Consider the following 26,376-nt stretch of genomic DNA (forward strand, 5'->3'; position numbering starts at 1 on the left):
ATTAATTTTTGTTATTGAGACACTTTGAATCATACTTAAATACGAGTTAGCTACTCTCATAGCTACAAACAGAATACTAATATCAAGTACGAAATTATTGTGCGTGATATCAAGCATATCATTTCTATCTAACTAGCAGCAGCATGAACAGCTGATGGAGGAGAGTCCCTGTGTCTCAAGCGACGCACTGCTTGGTCCAAGACTTGTGTGAAGGTTCTCATCTCATCCATAGTGTTGTAATGCACCAGACTTGCCCGTATAATACCATCATCTCCACGTCCCAAAACATCGTAGACTGTACGAGGTGACCAGCAATCTCCACTTATCAAGCGACATGCCGATGTTTCGTGGACCTCCTGCGCCACTCGATCCGATGAAAGTCCATTCACAGAGAAGCTGACCAAAGACACTCGATCGTTGGGATCTGATGAGTGTGATCCATAAACAGTATACATGTCTGGGTTGGATGTCAGGTAGTCAAGAAGATACCCTGTGATGGCCTGCTCGTGACCAACAATAGACTCCCAGCCGACTTGGTCTTCCAGATAGTTGATAATGGGTACAACAGAATGTTCCAGCTCAATGCAGTGATTTCCAAGTCCAAGCTTGACAGACAAGGTATTGGGTTCGAAGAAATAGTGATTGAGGCTGGATAGGAAGCGCTGTTGAACACGTCGACGAGCATATATCTGGGAAAGATGAGGGCCAAAGGCCTTGTACCAACTGAAGATGTAAAAGTCGACATCAAGACTCTTGACATCAATTGGACGATGGGGAGCCCAAGCTACTCCATCAACGCATACCATGGCACCCGGGATAGTATGGACAAGGTCTGCGATTTCCTTTATGGGTTCAATTGTCCCAGTAACGTTCGACACATGTCCGCAAGCAACAAGCCTTGTTTTGGGAGATAACAGAGGCCGAAGTGATCCAAGAGTGAGCCTGGGGTCTGTACCATAGCCCTTTGGTGGAGCCCACCACTTGATGACTATGCCGAGACTCTTTGCCAAGGCCCGCCATGCAGTGATTCCAGCTTCATGGCAGAGAACAGAAACAATGATCTCCGAGTCTGGATTGAGGTTTGGACGAAGTGAGTTGGTCAAGGTTCTGAGCAGACCGGTTGTTGAAAGACCAAATGCTGTTGGGCTCGTTAGTAACAGAAGAATAAGGCCGTATTAGGAATGCCTGGTAGTCAAGATGCCCTGAAGGGAGGGAACTTACCAATTTCATCAGGGTCAGCGTTCATAAATGATGCTATTCTTGAGTACTGGGCAGCACGCCTTTTGACATCGACATGACTCTTCGTATCCAGTCCACGAAGATTCATGTGGGGATTGGACATGGTATGAGCAATGCTTTTCGAAGGCGAAATGTTAGAACAAAATAATTCAAGATTTACTTGGGTTGTAGGTAACTTGCCTCTCAATGACGCCCTTGTACACTAGAGACCCAGCACCATTGTTAAGACAGATGGAACCTTTGTCTAGGCCAGGGAATTGCCTCCGAACGATTTCAGAGGCAAGCTGTGGCAGTCGTCTGCTTATTGTCATGATTGCGATGGAAAAACCGACATTAGTTTGACGTTGAATGACATGCGAAGAACAGGAGGATATATCCCCATTGAGTACATGTTTGTTTCTGGTGTCTCACCGGTTCCATGCTAATTAATGCATGGTATATGGCAAGGCCTTTCTTCTCCACCCGATAAGCTGAAAGCGGAAGCGCGCATGCTGATGTTACATTCTCTTTTGACTGGGTTATGTGATGTGAAGTCTCCCACAACATTAACCCACGGCAGGTAGTTTGAGAATGTGCAGGTTCATGGGTTGTCTATATAGATAACTGTTCTCATTGACCGTCCTGATCTGAAATGTTTATCAATATCTACCTTAATGAGACTTCTTTGACAACAGATTGCTCATGCCCAGTGAACATGCTTACTGCTGGACTGCGGAGACGTTCTTATGACACATCATCTCGCGTATCTAAGGTTGGAAGCGGGACCATAATTACAAGCGTAACCGCCCGAGAGTGACCCAACAAACTGAATTATAAAGAGCCCACGCTGTACTATAGTTGAGTATGGACCTCGCACGCTTTATTTCGTAAGGATCTATCAACCCAGTTTGTTGCATATCATTGCACAGCAACGCTTACTTCTCACATGTACAGGCGAGACAAGGGATAAGAGAAAAGAGGATCTTGGCACATGTAGGTCAGCCTTCGGAGATGCGACCGATGGCCCGACCCTCCATCTTCTCACCCGTCCTGTGATCCCATGTCCAATCACTACGCCACCTGCAACAGAGATCTGATAATCAACAGTATTCTAACCTATTGCAAAGGAGCCATGAACATTGAGCCTATGGAACGCACCTCCAAATCCACATGGTCCTGAATTTCGTCTCGTTTTCATGCCTAAGTGGAGTCCATCTGCACTGCAGAGAAGCCTCAAACAATGCATCTGCTGCGGAGGGGTAAACAAAGGACTGCTTGCAGGTTGAAGGTGTCCTTGTATGTTGATCTCCGATGGTGAGAGAAGGTTTCTGCAGAAACAATCTTCAGTAAGCTTCCCGCACCAAGAGTAAAGATAGACAAAGCACTTCTGGCCCGACTTCCACTAATACTATATAGTCCCTTTCTTGACAAAAATATAGCGATCCAAGGGACTGGAGAGTCTGTCGAGAGGGTTCTCACGGTGAAGAGCGCCACTTTTCGCCGTTGCCGTTATGGGAGATTGTCGCATATAAACAATGTGCAATGTACTACATCTTGCATGCGGGAGGGATACACTGCAGGACATCCAATCGACATATACCATAAAGGAAATAGAGGGATTCACCCGATGTCGTCACTACTTGAGACAATGCCGCACCTATTTCAAGACCCGTGCCACGGGCCCAGTGTCTTGGATCCAGTTCAATTGTTCTGTTTGCTTTGTGAGCTATCAGATATGGTGTTCGATTGCCAACATCTGATCGTGTTGTTAACCCCCTTAGCCCATTGTACTCAATCAATTCGCTCTTCAAACTTGAGTTTATCCCTTCTACCAGGATGCAGGCCGAGTGCAACTCGAATACCCACCTACAAGACTTGTTAAGTCAGCTTGCAAACTATTTTAGTGCAAACGAGAGTGGGATTTCCGCTTCGGAAGCCTCCAAGTGCTTCTTACGTCTTCCGCCACCGGATTCTGTCGCTTTGATTCGCCTCTTCTTCTTGCTGTGCCCGTCTTGTAAGTCTCTCGTGGCACCACTAGATGAATCAGAGATATCTGATCTGCCAAAATGGCACCATATCCGAGGATATCATGACGAGATCCAAACTACCATCTGATATGCACCTGATAATGAATAAGTACGGAATTGACTAATCTAAATGTTCGCAGTCCGATCGGTCTTGTCACGCCAAGGTGACGTGTCTACTACGAGTCTGCCAACAGCGTCCAGATCTAGCAACAATACCGATACAAATATACAAGCAGAGTCTCAACATTGTAGATCTCAGCTTTGTGATCAGCAAATCACACATGAAGCCGAGAGCCTAGGTCCTTGCGGCTTAGATCAGTCTCAAGATCCGGTTTCCATAGATAACAATCAGCCAACCACCTCACAATATGCAAGTCCCGGCGGGGGAAGTACACTGACCCAGATATTTCAAGGGTTTGACAACTTTAACACGCCTCCTCTCCTACAGCAGAACGACATCTGTCAGCAACAGGCACTGAACGAATTGCAAGACCCGGTAATTGGCACGTTAGTGATAAGCCCACCTAATACGACGGCCCTCCCACCTGTATTTGATGACGACACTCTTGTTGAGACTCGACTTACCAGTTGTAATGATATTGATTTCACACCATCTCTGCGACTTCTGATGGAAACTTGCAAAATAGATCGCAGTGTATTCTTTCACAAAGTTGAAGAATCAAAGGCAGCGTTCCCAAACGGACAAGGCTGGAGAGCCGCTATAGCTATCAAGCAAGATAATGCTGATATGCGAGACCTGTTAAGTATCTACCACAGATTTGAGTGTTATAATATCTATCGCCATACGGTAGAAGCTGGCTATCATACCGGCGAACATTGGATACGAGACAAGCGTCGCGAGCTAGCCCAAAAGCTTTTCGATGACTTTCCTGAGCGTTTCCAGGACACCAAGTCCGCCAACAAGTGTCTCAACTGGGTTGACCAGGGCTGTAGATTCCACGAATGGACCAAGATATTTAGTGAAGTATCGGGACTAGGAATCCTCATCGCCTTGCCCTCAGAGATACCTCGTTCAGCGTATGTTGCTTCCCAATTCGTTGCGTGGTGGTCTGATATCTGACGAATAATATTACAGGTACACTTCAAGATGCACGAAAGAACAGATGAGCGCAGCCGCGGCCAAATTTAGGGCCCTTGGCATTCATGAACTTGTGAAAGATCTGGAACTATCCGAATTGGGCAATCACGTCGCACAGAGATTGGAAGAAATGACAACCGGGAAGAGACTTCGTGCCGATGGTAAGACCCTCAAGTGGTGGTAGGTGTTTCAATATCTCACGTCACTTTCTTCCAGAACAGGAGCAAGATCCTCGACGTTCTTGGAAGACACCACGATTGATGTCATCTTCGGGGACGCCAACTTTGGTACAATCGGATCTGAGCGCAACGTCGCCTGGGGCCATAACCATATGCGAAGACACAGTCATATGGGACCAGACCGAGTCCCTTTGTCTCTCAATGTTACCTGACGACAATTTCAACAATTGTATGACTTTCTCTTCCACTATTACTGAGTTTGTGCTGACCATAGTTAGATGAGCTGAGCTCGTCAACATATTGGGACTTCACCATGGACAATCAGCTTTCAGCATTTTCTTTCCCGATTGATGAGCTATACCAACATCTGAACAACACAGATAGTCAAGCAGCAACTTGCAGTGGCCCTAGCATGTAACTACTTGGTACTGAATCCATTCCACCTACTTCCGTTTACAAGAAAGAAACAATTGTCAATTTCCGGCGTTCTCAACAGACAATTACTAATTAAAAGAAAACGAAAATTCATCACGTTCAAGCCCCTGTTGCTCCCAGATATTCCCTCCTACCAGTCAGCATGGCTCCATGCATTTTCGCATCAAGGCTGGCCTCCCGGAACAGAGAATACTTCTTGTTGTGCCATTCAACACTGTTGATTTCCTTGCCATCGTGATCTTTGAACTTGGCGTCGAACTCGGGACGCAAGAAATAGATGACGGAGAACTTGTCTTGGCCGACTGAATCTGGCGGTGGTACGACACGATGGAGGGATGAAGCTAACATGCCACTGGACAAGAAGCGCAATGAGTCTCCAACGTTCACAACGGCATGGCCCTCCTTGGGTGGGATGAAGGACCAGTCGTCACATCCAGGCAGCATGGCCTGAAGACCATCAGACTTGGAGAAGACAACAGTCAGTGTTCCCATATCGGTATGGGCCATGTTACCAATTCTCTCATCGCTGCTACCCCAGGGCAAGTAGTTCAACATTGCCATGTTAGCTGACGACGGCTTGTCCTTCCTGTGACAATCCTTCAAGTCGTATGGCAGCTGCAAAGCCTCAGACAAAATGGAAAGAATACAATCAGTATATCCATGAACCTCACCCATGAATATTTTGAACAACGCTAGGTTTTGATCAATTTCTTCCGGAACAATCATTGCGTCTTCGCCAAAGATTCCATTGTTGTGAATCTGAGATATACGTGTCAGTGTATGATGCGCCCCGATTGAGAGACCCATACCGAAAAACTCTCGTAGCCATCTTTCTTTCCAGAAAATGGCCCAACAGAGCATCCGGCTCGCTTGTAGCTGTATTGCATTAGCCGAGTTGCATAAATAGGTCGTTTTAACATCGTACCCTAGAAGTCTGGATGGCAGATATTTCTCAGTGCTGTATTCCTCCTTCTCCTCTAGTGGGAGCTTGAAGACTGTCTTGCCAATGACAGAAAGTTGTTCAACGAGCTTGAGGATACCACTTGTTGATGGGTCTTGAAAATCAAGATAAAAGAACCCGTAAGTTTTGCAGGACGATACAAGATCATCGATAGCATCGGCTTGTCCAGCAAGTAATCCTGCCAGAGAAACTGACTTCAAATTCGCGATCTTCTTCACGTCGACAGTCATGATTTTGAAATGGAAATGGTTCTGTGAGATTAAAATGAATTTTGTGAAATGAATGTTTCATGGAGTGATGTTTCTCTTTAAATACTTCTGTCTTATTTTCCATCTAACATGTTACGCTGTAAGCCTTTCGCTCATGTTCCTGATATCTGCTTCGATTTATTATTCACACCCATACGAAGCATCCAAACTACTCTGTAACACTATCAGTATCCGGAAGTATTACGCATGAGAATCCCTGACATTTGCATTAATATATGCCCCATTATAATCGGGTATCGAGTATCGAAAGGAGCAGCATCGACAAGTCGATCGATAAAAACTATATCTTATCGGCAATTCTGCCGTCGAGCAACATTAGCTTTGACATTAGTCTCTTTCCATTTGACCCTCATCTCTTCTGATAAACCGGCGGGGAGACTAGCTGTTCATCCAGTCCTAGTGCCCAACAACTCAAAGGCCAGCATATTTTCGACAGCGTTCACAGCTTAGACAATTACCATCAGGTTCAGAGAAAGTTCCTCTAGAGAATATGAGAACACTCAATACACAAAACTTCAATGCACTGAGTCTGGCTCAGCCGACTAACTTCAAGGCAATGCTGAAGTCTGGTACAATACTATGGGGTACCGGCTGTCGAATTCCTCACGAAGAAGCTGCACGGATTGTTGCCTCGACGCCATATCATTTTTGTTTTCTCGATGCGGTTAGTTCTTATTACTCAACAACGGAAATTTCAAGCCATTGACAGATGAGAACAGGAACACACGCCGCTAAATGCAACGCTACTGGTCAGCCTCATTCGGACCATCCAGTATCACTCAAATGGTACAATGGTACCGCTGGTGCGGATTCCAGGTTGCTCACCAGAGCTAGTCCCGTATGCTCTGAACGCGGGTGCCGGCGGAGTAATTATGCCTCACATCCAAAATGCAAAGCAGGCCGAGGAACTGGTCCGGTTGTCGAGATTCCCACCAATGGGCGACAGGAGTTATCCTCCAGCTGCCTTGATCAACAAGCAGCAACATAAAACGCCAGAAGGTCAGACGACATACGATGTTTGGAACAACCATGCCGCTGTAATCTGCCAGATTGAGGACCTGGAGGGTTTGGAAAACATTGAAGAAATCTGCCGAGTGCCTGGTGGTATGTATTATCTCATTCCCTTTTCTAAAATACCAACCAGTGACAAATACTAATTTCGCTTCCTCAGTTGATGGACTTTTTATCGGCACCGGTGACCTGCGGCTATGCATGGGAATGGCTACCGGGAGTCTTGATGGCGATGAGCCTGCTTTCGTATCTGCCCTCGAGAAAATACGGGACGCAGCCAGAAAGAATGATCTTCCTATGATGGGATTTGGTATATCTCACTCAACATTGGAAAGTAGGATTAACATGGGATGGAATGCTTTTATCATCCATGGAGACATTGATGCAATATGCAAATCAGCTATTCAGGCTCTGGATTCATACAGTGCTGTCGCCCGTAGCACTGTTTCGAGCGAGAACAAGAACGGAGAACAAAAGAATGGCACAAAAAGGAAATTGGACGGAGAATAGTGGAAAATTGTCGGTTTATGGAGTTTAGTTCCCTCCTTTGATGCATTAATACCACGTTTGGTGAATATCACCTTGTTGCCGATGCGATGGCATGACTACGGAGTCAAGTTGCGTAGGAAACTATACTTCCACATGCCAAATATTTCTTCGTAATTCGTAAGCACGACCTAGCCTATTTTGCTGATCAACTGTATCAGTACACCTTCGACATAAATATCGGCCATCCCGCCGAAGTAGTTTCCCAATATCATCATTCTTTATCTCAACAATAGGAATCACCCAACCATGCAGACTAAGAACATCAACCTACCCGAGGACGTTCTCTTCAGCAGGCTTCTCAAACTTGCCAATGAATACAAGGACCAGGTTATCGTTGATGACCACAGTCATGATACTCAGTTTGGCTATCGACACGTCCTTGATGGCACTTCAAAGCTTCTCCAAAGGCTAAGAAGTCTCCATGGCTCAACCCCAGACCAGGATGAAGATCTTTACGTAGGGGTTTTGGCTCCGAACGGCTATGAGTTCATTATCTCAGTTCTTGCTGTTCTTGCTTTTGGTGGAGTGGTTGTCCCCATGCGTGAGTTACGCACCAAGAGCACAGGAGTTGCCGTCGGCTAATACAACAGAACAACAGCCACAGGAGCCCTTCCGCTGGAGGCAGCCTATATGCTTGAGCAGTGCAATGCGAAATATTTGCTCGCAAGTCCCGAGCATGTTGATCTTGGAACAAGAATTCAGGCAGAAGTCGAGATACCATTAATTCCGATTGATAGCCAAGGTGAGACTGACGCGCTGCTACCAATAGAAGCATACAGTCTCGACACATCGATAAGGGTAGCTGAGAATCGCCCCAGTATTCTTTTCTTTACTTCAGGCACAACAGGCGCCCCGAAAGGTGTTCTTCACTCACGAAAAACCATAAACAAATATGCTCGAATGGCAGAGGCTGGGCCAAATGACGACATTTGTCTCATACCCAGCGGAGCATTTTGGTCCGTCTACTTCACAAAAGTCTTCCAGATGCTACTTACAGGGGTTCGTATCGAGATCCAGAATTTCGGGCGGAACTATAATCTCATATGGGAGAAGTTCCGCGAGCGGACAGCCACCAAAATCGTCTTATCTCCGACCTTCTGGTATGGGATGATGCATTATTTTCAGGAGAATATCTCAAAGCTACCTGAAGATGTTGTCAAAGAGTACATCGAAGGTGCGATCCACCTGCGTGAGGCTACTGCAACAGGGGCCATGCCTTCGAGAAGGTTGAAGGAGTTCTGGCGGGATCTACGCAGAGGAAAGTCACTTAGAGTGTTGTATGGCTCGACAGAATCCCAAGAGACACTGATTTGCAGCGGAGAAGTGGAGTTTACTGAGGTAAGACATATTCAGATTGGAGATATGCACCCGCTAACGTGAGAACCGGCAGAATGATCTTGGGACTCCTCTGCCAGGTGTCGAAGTTAAGCTTGAAGGGTCTACAGGAGAGCTTCTTGTCAAGACACCATCATTGTTCCTCGGGTAAGTTTGCCTCTGCATCTACCACTGTGCCATGTTGTTATTGACGTTTGACAAGTTACTTGAACCGACAGCGTGATACCGATGAGCGCTTTGACTCTGAAGGATTCTTCAAGACGGGAGATTTAGTCACCCGCCATGAGGGAAGGCTGGTATTCCAAGGAAGAGCAAACATGGACTGTGAGTACTCTCTTATCCGTTCTTTTGAGTATCATTATCTAACTCTGCACAGTATTCAAGTTCTACACATACAAAGTCCCTCGCATGCAAGTCGAAGCATGTCTCACGGCACTTCCATACATCCTTGAGGGATACGTCCTACCAGTAGCTGATCCACACTGCGATACCCGTGTCGCTTCTCTTGTGCGGCTCCATGATAACGCTGGGAAGGTCGACTTGAAAAGGATCAGAGACGACCTTTCAGATGACCTCCCGGCGTACCAACTCCCGACCATTCTCCGTATACTGAGGCAAGATGAAGAGGTTCCAAGGACTTGGTCAGACAAACTTGCGATGAAGAAAGTGGTACAAAAGTTCTTCCCACAAGACAGTGATGATCGTCTCTACGACGAGTCAACTGAAGTCATGGATGTGAGCGAGTTTATGCGGGCCAAGACTAACAAGTTGTGGGATCTGTCGGGAATGCGGCAGTAGGCCACTTCGTTCTCGGAATAGCTGGACAACAATAATTCAACAAGTACGTATCTACTACAATCAAATGTGTTTTTTATTGATCTATCAACGAACAACGATTTGTCTACTTGCAGTCAAAAATCCTATGATGCACTGGGAAGCTGCATAAGCTCATCAATCGACTCCTTCATGATTCGAAGTGACCAATGAATCTCTTCTACCGTGATTACCAAAGGGGGAGAAATACGGATGATGCCTGTACGACTTGACTTGAGCTGTCAAATGTTAGTGGAGGTTCATGAAGTGTACCAACAAAACTTACTAAAAGGCCCTTTTCCTTCATCAACTCGCAAAGGCCTATACCAGTATGACCGTTGGTCTTGGACTGGTCAATCACAACAGCGTTGAGCAGACCCCTTCCGCGAACTGTCTCGATGATGTTTGTCTGGGCCTGAATCTCTTTCAAGCCATCGCGCATTACGCAACCAAGACGCTCCGCATTTTCTGCCAAATTCTCCTCCTCAACAACTTGCAGGGCACGCATTGCAATTGCTGCACCTAGTGGATTGCCACCATAGGTTGATCCATGCGTTCCCGGCTCGACAGTGAGCATGACAGCATTATCGCCCAGTACGCACGAGAACGGGTACATCCCACCCGTCATGGTCTTGCCCAGAAGAACCATATCAGGGCGAATCCCGCTCCAATAGTGACCCAAAAACTTTCCGGTTCGACCAATGCCTGTCTGGATTTCGTCACAGATCAAAAGGACATTGTGCTTGTCACAAAGGGATCTCGCATGTCGAAGATAGTCGTCATCGGCAACGATGACACCTGCATCTCCTTGAATCGGTTCAACGATAAAGGCTGCTAGGTTGAACCCTGCCGCTTCAAATGCTTCATCGAGTGCAGCCTTGTTATTGTATTCGATGTGACGATTAGTTCCAGGTATGGTGCAGCTGATGTTTTGGTCTAGTGGCCCATAATTGTCTCGCGACATGTTGTCAGAAGCAAGGGCAATTGTTGCCAGCTGGAAATAGAGGTCAGTCGCCGTGATCCGTCGTTAACATGTTCAGCGAATAGAGTAACGTACCGTTCGACCATGATGGTTCCCAGCTGCACCGAATACGATCGCCTGGTTTTCAGGAACACCTTTGACCTTGTAGGCCCATTTACGAGCCACTTTGATAGCAGTCTCAGACGCTTCAGCACCAGTACTTGAGGGAAGAACACGATCATAGCCAAAGAGGCCAGTCACATATCGAGCAAATTGTGGATAAATGTCGTTATGGAAAGCGCGAGACGTGAGTGTCAGACGCGAAGCCTGATCAACCAGGGTCGCGACAAGTTTCGGGTGACAGTGTCCGTGGTTCAGAGCCGTGGAAGCAGCGTGAAAGTCGAGATAATGACGACCTTCGGGATCCCAGACCGATGCTCCCTGAGCACGGGAGAATACGATGGGAAGAGATTGGTAGTTCTTGGCAGAGTGATCTTGTTCAGCTTTGAGTGCATCTTGAGAACTGAAAACACAAGAGGTGCGTAGTTCACCGTGGTTGAGGTGGCTGTCACTCTTCACGCCCATGATTCCGCTTGTAACTTTGTAATGTAGGGGTTGATGTTAGGTTACTGGAGTAAATAAAGATAAATCCGAACTAGTTATAGAGTTGAAGGAGGAATCCAGGCCTTTGTATCCTTATTTTATAACTAATTCTATTCGCCATCGTAAGCATTTCTATGCACCCCTTATCACCGTATGCCGGGAGCTAAGTCCCGCAAAAGGCTGTCCTGTTTATTCGGCGATATGAGTTTACTTGCTCCACTAAATCCTCCTTGGGAAGGGATCTAGAATATGGTCTTTCTTTTCGTGTCTCTTAATTGGCAACCAAATATAATTATCCCCTCTTATCTAGCTTCTTTGTCTTTCTCAAAACTCTGCTTGACCTGTTCATAAAAGGTATCATCCATGAGTACATCCAAGGCAGTCATGGCCATTGCCTTCCCAGACAATACCGCCCTGTCAAAGGCGATCGAAGTCCCTGCTGCCTTGGTAAATCCTGGCGTGTGGTTTTTGCATCCATCCTCTACCGGAATGCCGATAATTGCATGCAAAGCTGGTTTAACGTAGGAGACGTTTCCCTGGTCGGTAGCTGCGGCGACGGGACCTGAGGACTTCAGAACCTGGATTCCATTGGCAGCTATATGCTGCTGAAACGAGCTGCACAAGGGCTCATTGACGCGCAAATCTGCATACCCGGCTTTCTCTTCCACGTCCAACTTGCAACCAGTGGCAAGAGCACCAGCTTCCATACACTGACGGATTCTACCAGCTAGTTCCTTAGCACCGCGAATCGTGGGGCTTCTGGCAGTGTATTCTGTCTTGGTAAGTGCAGGTATGGCATTCGACGAGGGTTTCGGTGCTTCAACGATAGCACCGTGGATTCTCTCTGAAGGTAGTATCTGCTGTCGAAGCATGGAGATGTTGACATAGGCTGATACCAATGCATCAAGTGCATTGACTCCCTCCCATGGAGTGGCTCCAGCGTGGGCACTGACACCATGGTATGTGCCGTGAACACTATAGGATGCGACATTAGAGAAACCTGCACATCCCAAGGCACCTTTGTCTAAATAATCGTCCTCCGACATTGGGTGCCTTTCATCAATCAGCACTGCGTTTCGCCAATTGATCATCAAGTCGTCTCAGAAGCAGAAGTACTCACATCATCAAGGACACATCTACCTTCTCATACGCTCCGGCATTCAAGAGATCAATCTTTCCGCCACCGTCTTCCTCGGCGGGTGTACCAAGGAGTTGTACCCTCCCAGCGATGCCAAACGTCTTTAGAACGTAAGAGGTAGCAATGAAACCCGTCACACTTGCCGTGGCTATAAGATTATGGCCACAAGCATGGCCTATTTCTGGAAGTGCATCATACTCGGCATTGAAATTGACGGTTCTACCCTCACTTCCACTCAGGACTTCAAATGCTGTGTCCAGGCCATAGGCATGACGTGTTACTTGATAGCCAAGTTTTTCCATCAAGTCACAAATTGTATTGTGAGCACTTTGTTCCTCGTATGCCAGCTCAGGACTGGTGTGGATCTGTCCGTTGCCGGATTTATTAGTGACATGGACAGTAGCAAGGTAAGTCAGTTACTGAATCTCTCACAGCTTTGTTCAAGGATTGAAGCAGAGGCTCAAGCCTGGACACACAGTCGTTTATCGCCATCCGCAAAGCATCTTTTGATGGACGCTGCAGTTGACCATCGTTTGATGTAACTAGGGTCCCCATTGTATCGTCAATATGAAATTCGATAATGAAAATAGTTAAGGCGATTTCAAAGACGGATTAAATGTGATTAACAGGTGTTCTCCTAAATAGCATGCTAAGTAGAATTTCACGAGCCTTATCTGGGTGAGGGGAAACTGTGGGCTATTTTGTTCAACAGAGCAGCCTTACACGTGATTGTATGCTTGGCCATTCACAGCATCTTGTTGGCAATATACTGCAATTCGCAATATGACCCCTGAAGGTACATTTGTTACCTTCAAAGTCATGTTAGTGTGCCTCCATCATGCGTGCCACTCAGATGGCGCCTCCGACCAATTGCCTGTGTCACGAATCTTCGTTTGCAAATCCAGGCGAGCTCTTCACCGCTAAACCTTTGAACACCTTGCGGATAGTTTGGTATTACGAAGCCGAACTTACATATTGTAAGAAATCCTGATCTAGATCTGAATCTTGCTTCATCTACTTCTCATAACGCAACGCGAGTCTCCATCAGTACCTATCCAAAGACTAGGCTAATCCATCATGAATCATGTTTTTCGGCAAACATTACGCGGAGTAATACGTCTCAATTCAAGATCATTTCCGTTTTCATACCACCATCCATACCGACGCTGGATGCACTCATCAGAATGCAGAAATGTGAACTCGTCCCACCGTCGCAGTCACACTCTTGCGGAGTTGCGCCCTGTCCAGCCCAAGATTGAATCTCCCGTAAAGGAGCCGAAGAAGTCTCCTTTATCCATTTTACCACTTTGCATGGTAATACGTTCTTTTCTCATCACATCGATTTATTCTTCGTCCGTACTTCAAGATTTATCCCTTCGCATTCTCTGGGTGATCGCCCACTCAGATAACGCTTTCCTCAATCCGGATAGGAATTTCATTCTCAACTTCCTGCTCAGAAAGTCCTTCTACGCTCAGTTTTGCGCTGGCGAGACTCATGCTCAAGTAAAATCTACTGTCAAGCGTTTGAGAGACATTGGGTTTGGGGGAGTTATCTTGACGCACGCCAAAGAAGCAGTCCCTCAGGATGACGCAAAGAGTGCATCTATCCTCGATCCAAGTATAGAAACATCTCATGATATCACGGCCGACATTATACCATGGGTGAACAGTATCGTTGAGACTATCAACATGGCTGATCCTGGCAATTATGTTGCACTCAAACTCTCTGGTGCTGGCCGTCTAGCATTATACAACTTGTCTCGGAACAAGAATCCCTCTCCGTATCTCTCGAAATCCCTGGACGACATTTGTAACCTAGCTCGACAACGACATGTCAGTATCCTTGTTGATGCCGAGCACGATGTGCAACAAGAGGGGATTGACAGCTGGACCATGACTTTTGCTCGCCGACACAACACTGATACCGCAATAATCTATGGGACCTACCAGGCCTACAAAAAGGTTACACCGGCGACTATTTCGCGGCATCTTGCAGAAGCTCAGGAAGGCGGCTTTGCTCTTGGTGTGAAACTTGTACGCGGAGCTTACCTCGGTTCTGATCCTCGAGAATGCTTCTACGATACCAAGTTCGAGACAGATAATTGCTACAATTCGATCTCCGAGTCTGTTCTTACTCGACAATGGAGTCCAGTCGTTTGCGGGAATGGGAATTTCCCAGACACTCACCTTGTTCTGGCTACCCATAATGCTGAGTCTGCATATAAAGCCCGTACTATCTGCAGCCGTGGCGAAGCCAAGTCGAGTATTGTCTTTGCTCAGTTGCAGGGAATGGCTGATGAACTCGGATGCGAGCTTATACAAGCTGACTTTGGTGGCTCCCCAGTTGCTTTGCCGGCGTATAAATACCTTGTTTGGGGAAGTACTTCGGAGTGTATGAAGTATCTGTTGCGGCGTGCATATGAGAATCGGGATGCTGTTCAACGTACAAATAGTGGTCGCAAAGCTTTGTGGTCTGAGCTTATTCGGAGGTTCAAGTCAGCTCTGTCCCTTTCAAGCTGAGGTTGTAATATCTTGCATCCAGAATTTGCCACAAGATTTAAAAATGAATTTCGAGCGCACGACACTACTCTTTGTTGGCTGCTCACGTGGTGTAGCTGATGTGGTTTTTGGCACTTCGCTTTCTTGTACGCCTCTGAATCAATGTCTATGCCATCTGACCTACCCTGCTGTCTAACACGGGCCTTGCAAGTCTATCTTTGTCCTTCATCTCCTCCATTTCTAAGATAAATAAAAATAACTAATCGAGTTCGAGTGTTACGTCTCAGGCTTCCTCAATATCTTCGGGAGTGTCTTGTCTTCGGCCAACATTGTTGAACCGCATACAGACCACGATGAGAGCACCAGGTAACAGTATGAGCATGGCTATGAACCAGTGTAGACCAAGCCATTTACCGCCCCACTCCATTCCGAGGCGAAAGCCAGCAGCCATGACCGGCCCTGAAACAACAGCGGCTATCGCGTTCAGCACTTCCACAGCCGAAAGTACAGCGCCGGCACCAGCGCTATGTGCCATAGTCAGAAGAAGACTTCGGAGGGCCGGGTTCAGACAGAAGTTGACTGCAGACAAAACAATTGCTGTGACAAACACGATGAGATTGTCGGCAAAGCCAGCCAGACAATAAGCAATGACCAGAACAACCACGCAAGTCCGAGCGATCCATACATCCTGAGTGATAGCTGGGACGTTGGATCGCCGCATCACCCTTTGAGCAAAAGGCAGAGCAATAAGACATAACCCTAGTTGGGTGAAGCTTTTTACCGAAGTAATAACACCAGCCTATTCGACAGTTAGACATGCCAAGTGGGTATAGTAATCTCTGTTCATACCTCTGGCCAACTCAGATGAAACCGTTTAGCCGCATACTGCTTCGTGATAATTGACCCGATATCTTCACCAACGTCGATAAAGAGCAAGCTGCAGATGAATAGTGTTATTGTAGAGTCGGACCAGAAAATGTCGCGTAAAGACTTGAACGATTTCGCTAGCAAGTCTCGACTACCATTGCGAATTTTATGAGTAAAGGTTGTCTGTCCACGAACATTACCAGCCTCAGGTTGCTCGTTCTTGAGAGCCAGAGTTTCGGGTATAAAAAAGGTGGTGATGAGTCCAAGGACTTGAAATCCCAGCGAGATGAAGATGGCAGGCCACTCTCCACTACCTATAAGATAGTAAATTGCAGGTCCACTTATGAGAGTTCCGACAACTAGTCCGGTGGATAAAACAACGAAGACCCCGGATCTTTCGCTTGTTAGCATCGATCAATGTGGGTCGAGATTGGATGTCTGTACCTGCGTGACTCTGGGACTGCATCACTTGCCATTGCGTATACCATCATTACTGGGACTAATGGTCCACCGCCAATGATGGAAACCATCGGCGCTACCCAGAGTAGACGTAGAGGGAAGATACTAGGAAACATGCCCATAAGGTTGATTAGTGATGGCGCAGGACATCCAGTTGAGTAAACGTACAGATGACAAGACCAGCCAAGCCGTACAAGACGCATCCCAGTGTAGCTATTATGAGAACCGGCTTGCGACCATACACATCTGCTGCAAGGCCATAAGGTATACTGAAAATAACAGTCGGAAGAAGCTCAAACGTTGCCTTCATGCTGAGAATGATGGACAATTCGCCTTGCACGTCCTCATCCTTGCAGCGCGGGTCAGAAGTTGGATCAGAGGTTCCATGATATTGCCGACATAGAATACCCTCCAAAATCTGGCTGAGGAGCGTATTGAACATATTTGGGGAGAGTTTCAAAAAGATGAAGGATAGATATCCCAGCAGAAGCAATCGAAAGTGATGACGCCATGGGCTGTACTCATCAGCCGCCTTAGTGTCGTCCTCATCATCGCGCTCCTCTGGCTGTAAAAGTAGCTCCTGCTCGTCAACATCGATAACAGAGCTTGTCGCAGACATCGGAAAGCGTCGCTTTGCCCCAAGAGGAATCGCGTGCCCGTGTGTATGTGCAGCGCGGGGTGCCATGGTGTTTACGTTGGTTGTTGTGTCAAGTTTAGGTTGTTGGGAGCACAAGCGCGGTAGCGGGGCGGGGCCAAGTAACAGCAAACGCTGCAGATAAGCAGAGTTATACCATATATATTACGGCTGATATCACGCGCATGCAGCTTGTCACAAGGGCTGTTTTCAGCCGGTGTGTCAGCGGAGGAATTCACCGAGTATGTCATTATGTGATTGGTGGCGCCTTGAACAGTACATATCGCAATACACAAACCTTAGATCGTTTTTGATATATATGTGATTTTGGTTATAAAGTTGGTTCTCAAATAACAACTTGATAACTACATTATGCTAATCCTTAACCTACGTCTTGAGATAGAGAAAATAGATATATCATTCAAAGACTTGATTGACAATTTAAGTACCAACTCAGCTATCACATGAGACCAGTTTCAGTGTCACCCCAAAACGGAATATCCAATACGTACCTATGGCTGTCTCAACATGAACTCTCCACACCTCCCACAAAGCACCACGTTCGAATGCAGTCCACGTTTGCATACTACCATTCACCATAACGTCGCCTTCCTCCCACTCAAAACGAAGACAGACGCGCTCTTACAAGTGAATCCATGAGGGAGATAAGGGACTGATCGTCCTTGTCAATAGTGATACTAGCATCAAAATACTTGGTCTCTGTCTTGGGTCAGGGCTCGTGCCAGCGGATGCAGGGCCGGGCGTCAACGGGGTGAGACACGATCAGAGACAGGCTGGGCACGTGGTGACAAAGTATCCGCCACTGTGGTAGGTCCTCCTGACCTTGCGAAGGTCTTTGATCGGGTACTTGTCTGCAAGGTAGCGGCGGAAGAGATTAGATGATGCAAAGAGAGTGAACTGAACCCTTGGTTGTTGCCTGTTGTTACCTCAAACAAATTATTGAAGTAACGGGGTACCAGAAGCCATTGTCTCGCGACTCTGTTCATCCTTGACTTTCACAAGATTGAGCATGTCGTCGTAAAGCAAATATATTTTAGAACAGCTCCTCTAACGCGCACTCAAGAACCATTTCGTCCCAGTCACTGGCCAGATTGCTGGCTCAAGATTTCGCATAGTTAACGGTGTAGGCCTCCTGAGCCCTGTATGAAGCTGCTGGCATCAGAGATGAACCGGCAATTATGAAGGTCTCGCTTTAGATGTAGACGTCAAAATTCTATCTCAAGTTGCCTCACCACCCACTAGCTCTTATCCAAACATCAACAATCCTTTCCGCATCACCTTGAGATGAGTCGACAACAAGATACCATCCGTAAAGAGCCCCAGTGACACAAGCATGATTCGGGAAAATGGCAACGTTTTGCCCAACTTCGAGCGGCAGAGGCGGTAACCCAGACGTATCCTCGTCATCAGCATGCTCCCAAGCCAAGATTGAATGCTCCTGGCTTACTCTGTCAACAATCAACCGTCGCTCTTTATTCTTCCCGGCCTCATAAGACCTCTGGCTCACTACTCCCCAGCCTGCGTAAGCAGCACAAGGTTCACGACCTAATCCCAGTGTACCAACAGCAACCAAGGCTTCTGGTTGAGCTCGTTCACCATCATTGTATGTACTGCACACTTCCGCAATGACGGAAATGGCAATCTCTTCTTCGTGTGAGCCCAAGTTTCTTCTCGAATTAGTGGAAACCTGCTGCATGTCAAGAATGGAGTAAACGCCTGCATGTAGTTCGAGTTTTGTCTGCAGGCCACCAGGCTGACCAGTGGTAACAACTTTGATGGCCTTTCGGAGTGACTCGGCCGCAGGCGAAAGATCTCCGTCCGAAGTCGCTAGGTTTTCGGCAGCAGTGACTTGAGGTGAAGCACCAACACTGATGATGATCTCTTTGTTTTTTGCGAACAAGTGCGCTTGAGCCTTGACGGCATCGAGACATCCTTGGATTTCGCCCTCCAAGTTGGCCATGGCTTGTTCTGCAGTCGAGTCCTTGTAGCTCAGACTACTATGCGAGTACAGTCCTAACAGCTCGGCCTCCCCATTCGCCTCGAGCTGCGCAAGGGATTCGATCAACCCATTCTTGTTTAGTGACAGCGGCGGGAGTCCTGCGCGGTGATAGCCGGTGTCGACCTTTAAGAACACCTTTGCGGGAAATTTGGCGTGCTGAGAAAAGGCTTTAACGGATTGGAGTTGAGTTGGATGGTCGATGAGGACGGAAATAGTGTCCGGGCCTAACTCTGCACCCAAGGCTGCCAAACGTGGGATCTGAGAGCGAGGAAGGGGCAGACCGTAAAGGATGTCGAGTCGACGACCTGCTTCCTTGTATTCTTTGAGCAGAGGTAGAAGGTGTTCGATCTCGGATATTGTGGACACAATGAGCTTCACATCACGGTTGCCTTGTCCAAATTGAAGACGAGCGGCTTCTATAGTCTGCAGAAATTAGCACTTAGACTCTGGGTATCGACGTGGGATTGACCTTGTGAGTTTTGACATGGGCACGGAAATCGAGGCCTAGTGCATCGACAGAGTCCAGCATGGACTGACAATGGCGAGCGATCCTAGCCTTGTCGAGAATAACCGCTGGTTTGGGAACATGATGGATATTTTTGCCAACGTAAAATTGACGGAGCTCCTCGATCGGAGGAGTTTGTCTTTGTGGAATAGCCATTTTAGTAAAGAGAATGAAGTGCCGTGAGACAATTATGTCATATCTTGGGTCTGTGTCGGAGAGATTGACAAATATTTAACTATTATTATCGCGGACTTTTCCTTGTCCGCGCGGCATTATTGAGGATATTCGGGGCGATGAGTCATGCATATAGACCAGACTAGGTAGGTTATGTAATAAGAGCCGACCTTGTTCGGAACATTGTTCAAGGAGATGCAAGGGACATCTACCTTGTATATTCTCAATCCATCAACCAACCTGTTTCTGTCTTGCAAGGCAGTCGTTTCTTATCACATGGTTTGCTAGACTGACAATCCAGACGTGGATTTGCCAGCACAATCCAAGAAAGAAGAAGAATGTCTCTCTGTATCGATGCCTCGTCTAATTTTAGAACCGGGAATGTAAAGGAAATATTCAAACATATCTAAGCCTCCAATCATCTGATATCAACAAGGACAGGCTAGCTCCACCTTGATTTCGGTAGTTGTTAAGCCTTGTACCATTTATCTATTGGTTGTCGTGAGAAACCTGTCCAAGCTTGAGGCAGTTGGAGCCATAGATGTCAGCGCTAGCATACACATAATACAGAAGAGATCCTTCAGGAATCCTGCTTGTGCTTTGGACATGCCCAGCTGCAACTTCAACATACGGGGTTGACAGTTCGTTTACGAGTCTAACCATGAGGAAGAGGCTGTGAACTCTAGACCCAGTCAGCTAGCTCGAGGCTATGAAATCAGCTGTGTTCAGTCTTTCTGACTTGACAGTGTAAGATCTTACCTTGAGATTCTAATGTTAATCTTCTCAACTACTATAAAAGGCTTCGTCTCTACCCATCGTTACTTTTTATCTTCTACATCACTCTACAACTATCTTCCAAGTTACTATCATCACCATCACTATGCACTTCTCTGCCGGTATCAGTCTTGCAGTTCTTTCAGCAGTGTTGACGCCTGCTGCAGCGTGGGAAGGTAAGTCGTACAAGTACCGCTGTGTTCTCTGTAGACCATGGCACTGACACAGAGTTACAGCGACACTCTACACGGATTCTATCTGCCTTGCAAAGGGAAACACACAGTACCGTATCATCTCGGGTGGTGTCGACGGTGGATGCAATGTCCTAGGCAAGGACATGCCAGGCACCTCGTGTGATAAGTTCACAAACGGAGGTGCTGATAAAGGAGCTTGTGATGGCGAGAAGTTCCAGCCCTCGTCTATTCTTGTTCAGCCAGACACAGCCTGCATCGTCTATGCCGATGATCATTGTGGGGTTGGTGGTGAGCTGGCCTACCCTAAAAACAACATACCAACTTGCTTGGGCTATACCGCCGGGATTGGTTTCGGTCTTTCGAGCATCAAATCATTTGCATGCGTAAGCAACCTCAAGATACTTTGCAAATATTGTCTCTAACTTACTCTAGACTGCTTCTTCCAACCTTAAGGGCTCGGGAATTCCTGGATTTTAGTAATGGGAATTCGCAGGTTGCGGACTACACTGACAAGGATGGGGTGGTTTTTCCGAGGTTATTGACATTCTATATACGCGTTGACTAAAAACAACAAAACAAAAAAAAAGGAGACAGAACGAAAGAAAGAGATACTAAGATCAGAGATGAAGACCCTGGCTGTGTATAACCAACCGTATCAAATGATGTGATTCGAAATTAAGTGATTCTTCTGACTGTCAATCTCATAAACAGCGAATCGCAAACTAACCTTGTTCGACCTCCACATTCGGCGACAAGGGGGATGGAGCAGCGGACTAAGAAATGTCCGTCAGATGCTACCTCTGGATTTACACGGGAATAACGGCGAGGAACATATTACTCCGAAAACATCTTTGTAACTGTAACGAACGACATATTCCGCCTAAAAAATACCTAAACAACGTTTAAAAGAAGGACATCGTCCAACACGCTATCGAACAAATAGGTTTTCAGGTGACCTCATATTCAAGCCCGGTATGTTCTTGTGAGCCAGCCATGTATATTGTTTTCCATGAAACCGCCTGCTGATTTCTTTAAAATTAGGTAGGTAGGCCTCAGGGTATCAGAGGAAAATTGGCCGTTGGAAGCATAAGGGACGAAATTAGTAGATCAGCTTATGCTACTTAGACTATGCTCTTTAGGCTATTTATTCTGTAACCTAAGACTTAGGAGGTTAACTTTTCTGCTACCCAGTAGGTAGGTTTTGTGATATTACGTTCAGAGGTCAGGATATGCAGTCAAATGTGTTCACATCGGGCTAGGACAGGTTCATTATGATATCTCGGCAGTATAAGCTTGAATTATACTTCCGGTATGCTACAACCCATTGAACTGCGGTGATCATGGCTTGGAGTGCCCCATCTGACTTTCAACTTATTGGCACAAATACGCCTTTTCCTTCCAAGTACGTTGAACACCCTGATTGTTCCTTCTGGGCAGCTAAAACAACCCCGATACCCATTTCAATGATCCACTTCATCACTGGTATCAGTGCTTTGATTTGATCCCCATCTTTGTTCCAAGATCATTCATCGGAACGCAACTCAAGCTCTTTGTTTGGGTCCCGGGGTATCTCGTTGTCTTTGCGAACAAGAAGCTTCACAATCTGCTTTGTGCGAAATGGAACGTAATCAATCTCGTCGTCCAATACGTCGCTCAAACGTTCGAAAAAACGTGTGACATCTCCCTTGGCTCCATCGCGACGAGCATCCTCCCAGTCGATCTGGACATACTCTCCATCACAATCACGGTACACCGGGGTGTATGTCTGCTCCCCCCTCGCAACCCACTCAACATTGTCGTCGATGATCCAGACATTTGGTTTGGGAATGACCTCATCATTGAACCTGTCAAGCCAGTTCGCAAGACGTCCCCGCGGGGTGTTTTCACGCTTCAGTCGGTACTCTTGGGGCACGAGTTTTTTGTTCCAACTCTTGTCGTACTTTATGGCGATGTTCCAGCTCTCCCTGATTGTGAAAGTTCGTGTGCTGAGGAATGGTGTGAGCAGCTTCATGCTGTATAGACTTTTTGGCAGCTTTTTGATGCTGCTCATGTCGATGCAAAAGATATCAAAGAGAGGAACAGTCATCGGGCACCAATTCTTATCTCTTTTGTGGGGGACGAGGGTCGAGGGGTAGGCTTGGTGGTACCATAGGTTTGTCTGTGTTGTGTTGATTGGTTTCTCTCGAAGTTCTCGCCAGCCTTTGAGATTATGATACTCTGCGAAAGCGAGCCTAGACTCATGGCAAGCGGTCGAAAGGCCGGCATCCCAAAGACAGGCCGATGCGTTGGAGCTGCGTCCGGCTGGATCGTCGAAAGGGAGTTTCGGAGCCGTCAGGGTGACGTAGCCATCGTCATCGCTTTCTACGGTAGATTCTTCATCGTAGCCTTCCAGGTTATTGTCGGAGGTAACTATGTCCTCTCCCTCAAAATCCTCATGCACGATGTTGACAGTGACGTAATGAATACCGTGATCGATCTGAGACCGAGGGAAACATGCGTGCTTCCAGATCCTAAGTCGAACCTCGGTAGGCAGTTTGGGGAAGCTTTGGAAGGTCGTTGGTGTGTCGGCGGCCGACAGGTCGTCTAGATGTTCGGTCATGATCTCTGTGATATCAGATGTGTGGCCCTGAACGTTATCATGACTGAATTACCGGTGCGCTTCCCCTCTTGGCTTGACAGTGATAATAGCAGAATGAAAATGGGAAAATGCGAGGGCAGGAGCCGTGAGTAGGAGGCAGCTGTGAATCAGGGCACGTGACGTTTTCGTTCCACAAGGCAGTGACTGTGACAGGCAGCGACATATGCACCTGCCCGAAATCTTTCACAAATATCTACTACTGGGCAGCAGAGAGATTGACCCCTAAGTCGTAGGTTACGGAAATAAATAGCCTAAATAGTATAGTCTAAGCAGCCTAAGATGACCTAATGATTTCATCCATCATGCCTCCAGCGGACATTTTTTCTGGAACCCCGAGGATCTACTACAGGCATCATCGATTCTGTTGTTCAGCAGGCAATGTAATGGAAAGGTTATTAGGATGGCTTAGGGCACCAGTAAAGAGTCGTCAGATCCGAACCTACAGCCGTACTGTCGTAGTGCGGAGGAAATGGTCCAAACCCCCTTTATTTATTTCTCATGCTTGTGATCTTGCAGCTCCGAATTGTGGAATGCATCCGGTGTTAATTAACGACGGGCGAGAAGGCATACATGGAGGTGCAATATATACAGTTGGCCTACAACGCCACATATAGTTCTAATACAAAGTGAGCTTAATCAAGACTCATGTACCATCTCTCAGCATGTTTGTCAAACACCTCTTACAGAAAGTGATTCCTAGCGATACAGCGAATCGAAAACCTGGTTCGAACTCCACATTCAGTTACAAGGGGGCTAGTGCAGCGGACTAAGCAATGTCCACCCGACGCTTGCATCTGGATTTATACAGCAATAACGGTAAAGAATTCATTGCTCCGTAAAGATCTTTGTTATGAACTAACTACGAGGGACAAAACGCTAACGACTAAAGAGGTTCTCAGGTAGCTTCATATTAGCAAGCCCAATATGCTCTTGCGAACCATGTATATCGTTCTCCATGAAGCCACCAGCCGACTTTCTCACTCCCATTCTGATTCTAGGAATTGTGACCTTGAAGGATAATGCGGGATCAAAGAAACCAATCCATATGACGTCCTCCTCGGTGATCCCAATAGCATTTGCTACCTTACTCGATGACAGAATACCGGATGCTTTGATCGTATCGTAGTTGGTCTTTGACGAGAACATCGCATCTATAGTAATTTCATATGGACCGGCATTCTTGGAACGGAGAATACGACAGAGATCTGAAAGAATCTTGGGATCCTGGATAGGTTGGTCCGGACTGGGTGCGATATGTTCAGCACCTTGAGAACGCGGGTCAATAGTAGTTTCGATCTCAATCAAGTTCTTGTTTCTCAGCTTCGACGATCCCTTGCCGATCCTGGAGATGGTGCCTCGCAATAACGGCCCTTCGAGTTTCTGAGGCATGTTGCTGTTGACAGGGAATAAACGCTGCTCGCCGGGATCCAGGTCCATGAGGTGGTAGAGAGAGAATTCGGCACAAGGGCCTAGCTCAACCTCCATAAGCCCGCCAAGACCGAATCCGAAGTTACCGGCTGTAGCCTTTTGCCCAGGGTATGGTGCGTGCTTTTATAAATTAGCTGTGTTGTGAAATTATGCCAAAGAACTTACAATCATGCCTACTCTGGCCTTGGAAGCAATGCTATTTGCCAACTTTTGAGTCGAAGCTAGTGCCTCGCCAACGATGAAGAGCTGTCCAAGTCCGATGGGACTAGAATGACCTTTTCCATAAACGTGAAAGTCTAGCTTCCATTCGCTTGTAGGTTCGGTGTGTTGTTGAGCGACGTAGAGCTTGACACGGGCGAGTAGCTTGTCGATCTGAGGTATGAGGATGTCTGCAAACAAAAGTTAAAATCTCTTTCAACAGCACGGATTGGATGACTAACGGTCGTTGATGCTGCCCATGAACATGGATCTATATCCAACGATTCGCGCAGCTTCGAGCTTGAACTGATAAGGCAGTCCGTCTTCTTCCGAAGAGCGATATTTGCTGCCACTGACGCGAACAGACCTTCCGTCAGACAACTGCTCATATTTGGAGTCTTGGAGATGAATAGAGCCTCCAGGCCCCTTCAAGATATCTGGTCTTGTATTCTCATAGAGTGTATGAGCAGCGACGGAAAGAGGGGTACACTTTGAATCCGGGGCGGTAGGCCTGACGTCGAAGAGCCCCGTCGCGTATACAGTTGCTACAGCTCCATGAGACTTTGGAGTAGAGCATTGCCCTCCGCATTCTAGAATCTTTCCCATGTGTAGGAAACCCCCCAAGCTGGAATGGAGTTGCTCATCACTCAAACCACTCGTCTGGCGCATCAGTTGGTGTACGCAGTATGCAGCGTATGGGGATGGGTCATAGGCTCTGCCGCCGATGATGACGTCGAAGTCTGGATTGGCATTCATCGCGTCGAGGAAAGGTTCGTAACCCATTTGAGCCACTACGTGGAGTGAAAATTTGATTTCGTTCTCGTCTGCGGGGGAAACGCATGGTCCACATCCTGTAAGACGACCTTGGTTGAAGCGTTCGAGAATTGTTGTCTTGTCGATGCTGGAAAATAAAGAAATAGCGTTGAAGGAGTAATCACTATAGTAAGAAAGTTATTATACGTCACGTTCATTGAAGCCTTTGACGACTGACCTATTTCCCTCCTCCTCTGTAATTTCACGGATAATATCTTGCATAATTTGTACGTGCTCATCAGTACCATCGCCGCCAGCAGAACTAAAAATTAGTGGCACTTGAAAAGTATGAACAAGGCGAAGCAGCTTTGTGAGATCTTGAGCATACGCTGAACGAGGACATGACATAGACCCAAGGGCTAATTTCTGTGGCCCGCTATCAGTAGACCCAGAGTCCATGATCATGGCTGTGGGTACGTCATTCGAAGTAAGGCGAGTAAGTTGTTGATGGATGAGTTTTTCGTCAAAGCCATAGCCTAACATGCCAACAGGCGTGATAATCTGGCAGATAGGTTTTTGGTCCATCCTGAAGACTAATGGGTCTCTTGTGACACGTTGATGTGAATATGTTGAGC

At 46.9% G+C, this 26,376-nt stretch overlaps 13 protein-coding genes across 13 annotated transcripts; 5 read left to right on the plus strand and 8 right to left on the minus strand.

Annotated features, from left to right (window-relative positions):
- Nucleotides 1-128: 128 nt before the first annotated feature.
- On the minus strand, nt 129-1,342 carry FGSG_02299 (uncharacterized protein; the record flags this gene model as incomplete). Its single annotated transcript, XM_011319906.1, has 2 exons — nt 129-1,138; nt 1,222-1,342. The coding sequence occupies 2 exons, from the start codon at nt 1,340-1,342 to the stop codon at nt 129-131; spliced, it is 1,131 nt and encodes a 376-aa protein (XP_011318208.1).
- A 1,712-nt stretch (nt 1,343-3,054) lies between these two features.
- FGSG_02300 (uncharacterized protein) lies at nt 3,055-4,941 on the plus strand (the record flags this gene model as incomplete). The annotated part of the gene is made up of 5 exons (XM_011319907.1): nt 3,055-3,232; nt 3,386-4,283; nt 4,342-4,505; nt 4,561-4,752; nt 4,802-4,941. The coding sequence occupies 5 exons, from the start codon at nt 3,055-3,057 to the stop codon at nt 4,939-4,941; spliced, it is 1,572 nt and encodes a 523-aa protein (XP_011318209.1).
- Nucleotides 4,942-5,057: 116 nt separating this feature from the next.
- FGSG_02301 (uncharacterized protein) lies at nt 5,058-6,149 on the minus strand (the record flags this gene model as incomplete). The annotated part of the gene is made up of 3 exons (XM_011319908.1): nt 5,058-5,717; nt 5,768-5,834; nt 5,884-6,149. 3 exons carry the CDS (start codon nt 6,147-6,149, stop codon nt 5,058-5,060), a joined length of 993 nt encoding a protein of 330 aa, XP_011318210.1.
- A 529-nt stretch (nt 6,150-6,678) lies between these two features.
- FGSG_02302 (uncharacterized protein) lies at nt 6,679-7,709 on the plus strand (the record flags this gene model as incomplete). Its single annotated transcript, XM_011319909.1, has 3 exons — nt 6,679-6,852; nt 6,908-7,292; nt 7,333-7,709. The coding sequence occupies 3 exons, from the start codon at nt 6,679-6,681 to the stop codon at nt 7,707-7,709; spliced, it is 936 nt and encodes a 311-aa protein (XP_011318211.1).
- Nucleotides 7,710-7,994: 285 nt separating this feature from the next.
- Nucleotides 7,995-9,881, plus strand: FGSG_02303 (uncharacterized protein; the record flags this gene model as incomplete). The annotated part of the gene is made up of 6 exons (XM_011319910.1): nt 7,995-8,289; nt 8,347-8,490; nt 8,746-9,086; nt 9,139-9,230; nt 9,286-9,407; nt 9,460-9,881. The coding sequence occupies 6 exons, from the start codon at nt 7,995-7,997 to the stop codon at nt 9,879-9,881; spliced, it is 1,416 nt and encodes a 471-aa protein (XP_011318212.1).
- Nucleotides 9,882-10,003: 122 nt separating this feature from the next.
- FGSG_02304 (ornithine aminotransferase) lies at nt 10,004-11,442 on the minus strand (the record flags this gene model as incomplete). The annotated part of the gene is made up of 3 exons (XM_011319911.1): nt 10,004-10,135; nt 10,183-10,890; nt 10,954-11,442. 3 exons carry the CDS (start codon nt 11,440-11,442, stop codon nt 10,004-10,006), a joined length of 1,329 nt encoding a protein of 442 aa, XP_011318213.1.
- A 320-nt stretch (nt 11,443-11,762) lies between these two features.
- FGSG_02305 (uncharacterized protein) lies at nt 11,763-13,153 on the minus strand (the record flags this gene model as incomplete). Its single annotated transcript, XM_011319912.1, has 3 exons — nt 11,763-12,513; nt 12,581-12,963; nt 13,031-13,153. 3 exons carry the CDS (start codon nt 13,151-13,153, stop codon nt 11,763-11,765), a joined length of 1,257 nt encoding a protein of 418 aa, XP_011318214.1.
- Nucleotides 13,154-13,675: 522 nt separating this feature from the next.
- Nucleotides 13,676-15,118, plus strand: FGSG_02306 (uncharacterized protein; the record flags this gene model as incomplete). The annotated part of the gene is made up of 1 exon (XM_011319913.1): nt 13,676-15,118. One exon carries the CDS (start codon nt 13,676-13,678, stop codon nt 15,116-15,118), a length of 1,443 nt encoding a protein of 480 aa, XP_011318215.1.
- Nucleotides 15,119-15,380: 262 nt separating this feature from the next.
- On the minus strand, nt 15,381-17,108 carry FGSG_02307 (uncharacterized protein; the record flags this gene model as incomplete). Its single annotated transcript, XM_011319914.1, has 3 exons — nt 15,381-15,896; nt 15,947-16,278; nt 16,592-17,108. The coding sequence occupies 3 exons, from the start codon at nt 17,106-17,108 to the stop codon at nt 15,381-15,383; spliced, it is 1,365 nt and encodes a 454-aa protein (XP_011318216.1).
- A 1,198-nt stretch (nt 17,109-18,306) lies between these two features.
- FGSG_02308 (uncharacterized protein) lies at nt 18,307-19,738 on the minus strand (the record flags this gene model as incomplete). Its single annotated transcript, XM_011319915.1, has 2 exons — nt 18,307-19,500; nt 19,547-19,738. 2 exons carry the CDS (start codon nt 19,736-19,738, stop codon nt 18,307-18,309), a joined length of 1,386 nt encoding a protein of 461 aa, XP_011318217.1.
- Nucleotides 19,739-20,636: 898 nt separating this feature from the next.
- Nucleotides 20,637-21,201, plus strand: FGSG_02309 (uncharacterized protein; the record flags this gene model as incomplete). Its single annotated transcript, XM_011319916.1, has 3 exons — nt 20,637-20,706; nt 20,767-21,107; nt 21,157-21,201. The coding sequence occupies 3 exons, from the start codon at nt 20,637-20,639 to the stop codon at nt 21,199-21,201; spliced, it is 456 nt and encodes a 151-aa protein (XP_011318218.1).
- A 1,045-nt stretch (nt 21,202-22,246) lies between these two features.
- On the minus strand, nt 22,247-23,323 carry FGSG_02310 (uncharacterized protein; the record flags this gene model as incomplete). Its single annotated transcript, XM_011319917.1, has 1 exon — nt 22,247-23,323. One exon carries the CDS (start codon nt 23,321-23,323, stop codon nt 22,247-22,249), a length of 1,077 nt encoding a protein of 358 aa, XP_011318219.1.
- Nucleotides 23,324-24,238: 915 nt separating this feature from the next.
- On the minus strand, nt 24,239-25,249 carry FGSG_02311 (uncharacterized protein; the record flags this gene model as incomplete). The annotated part of the gene is made up of 3 exons (XM_011319918.1): nt 24,239-24,910; nt 24,956-25,179; nt 25,231-25,249. The coding sequence occupies 3 exons, from the start codon at nt 25,247-25,249 to the stop codon at nt 24,239-24,241; spliced, it is 915 nt and encodes a 304-aa protein (XP_011318220.1).
- Between the last annotated feature and the right edge of the window lie 1,127 nt (nt 25,250-26,376).

This window comes from Fusarium graminearum, chromosome 1 (genome assembly GCF_000240135.3).
Source record: "Fusarium graminearum PH-1 chromosome 1, whole genome shotgun sequence".
NCBI lineage: Eukaryota > Fungi > Ascomycota > Sordariomycetes > Hypocreales > Nectriaceae > Fusarium > Fusarium graminearum.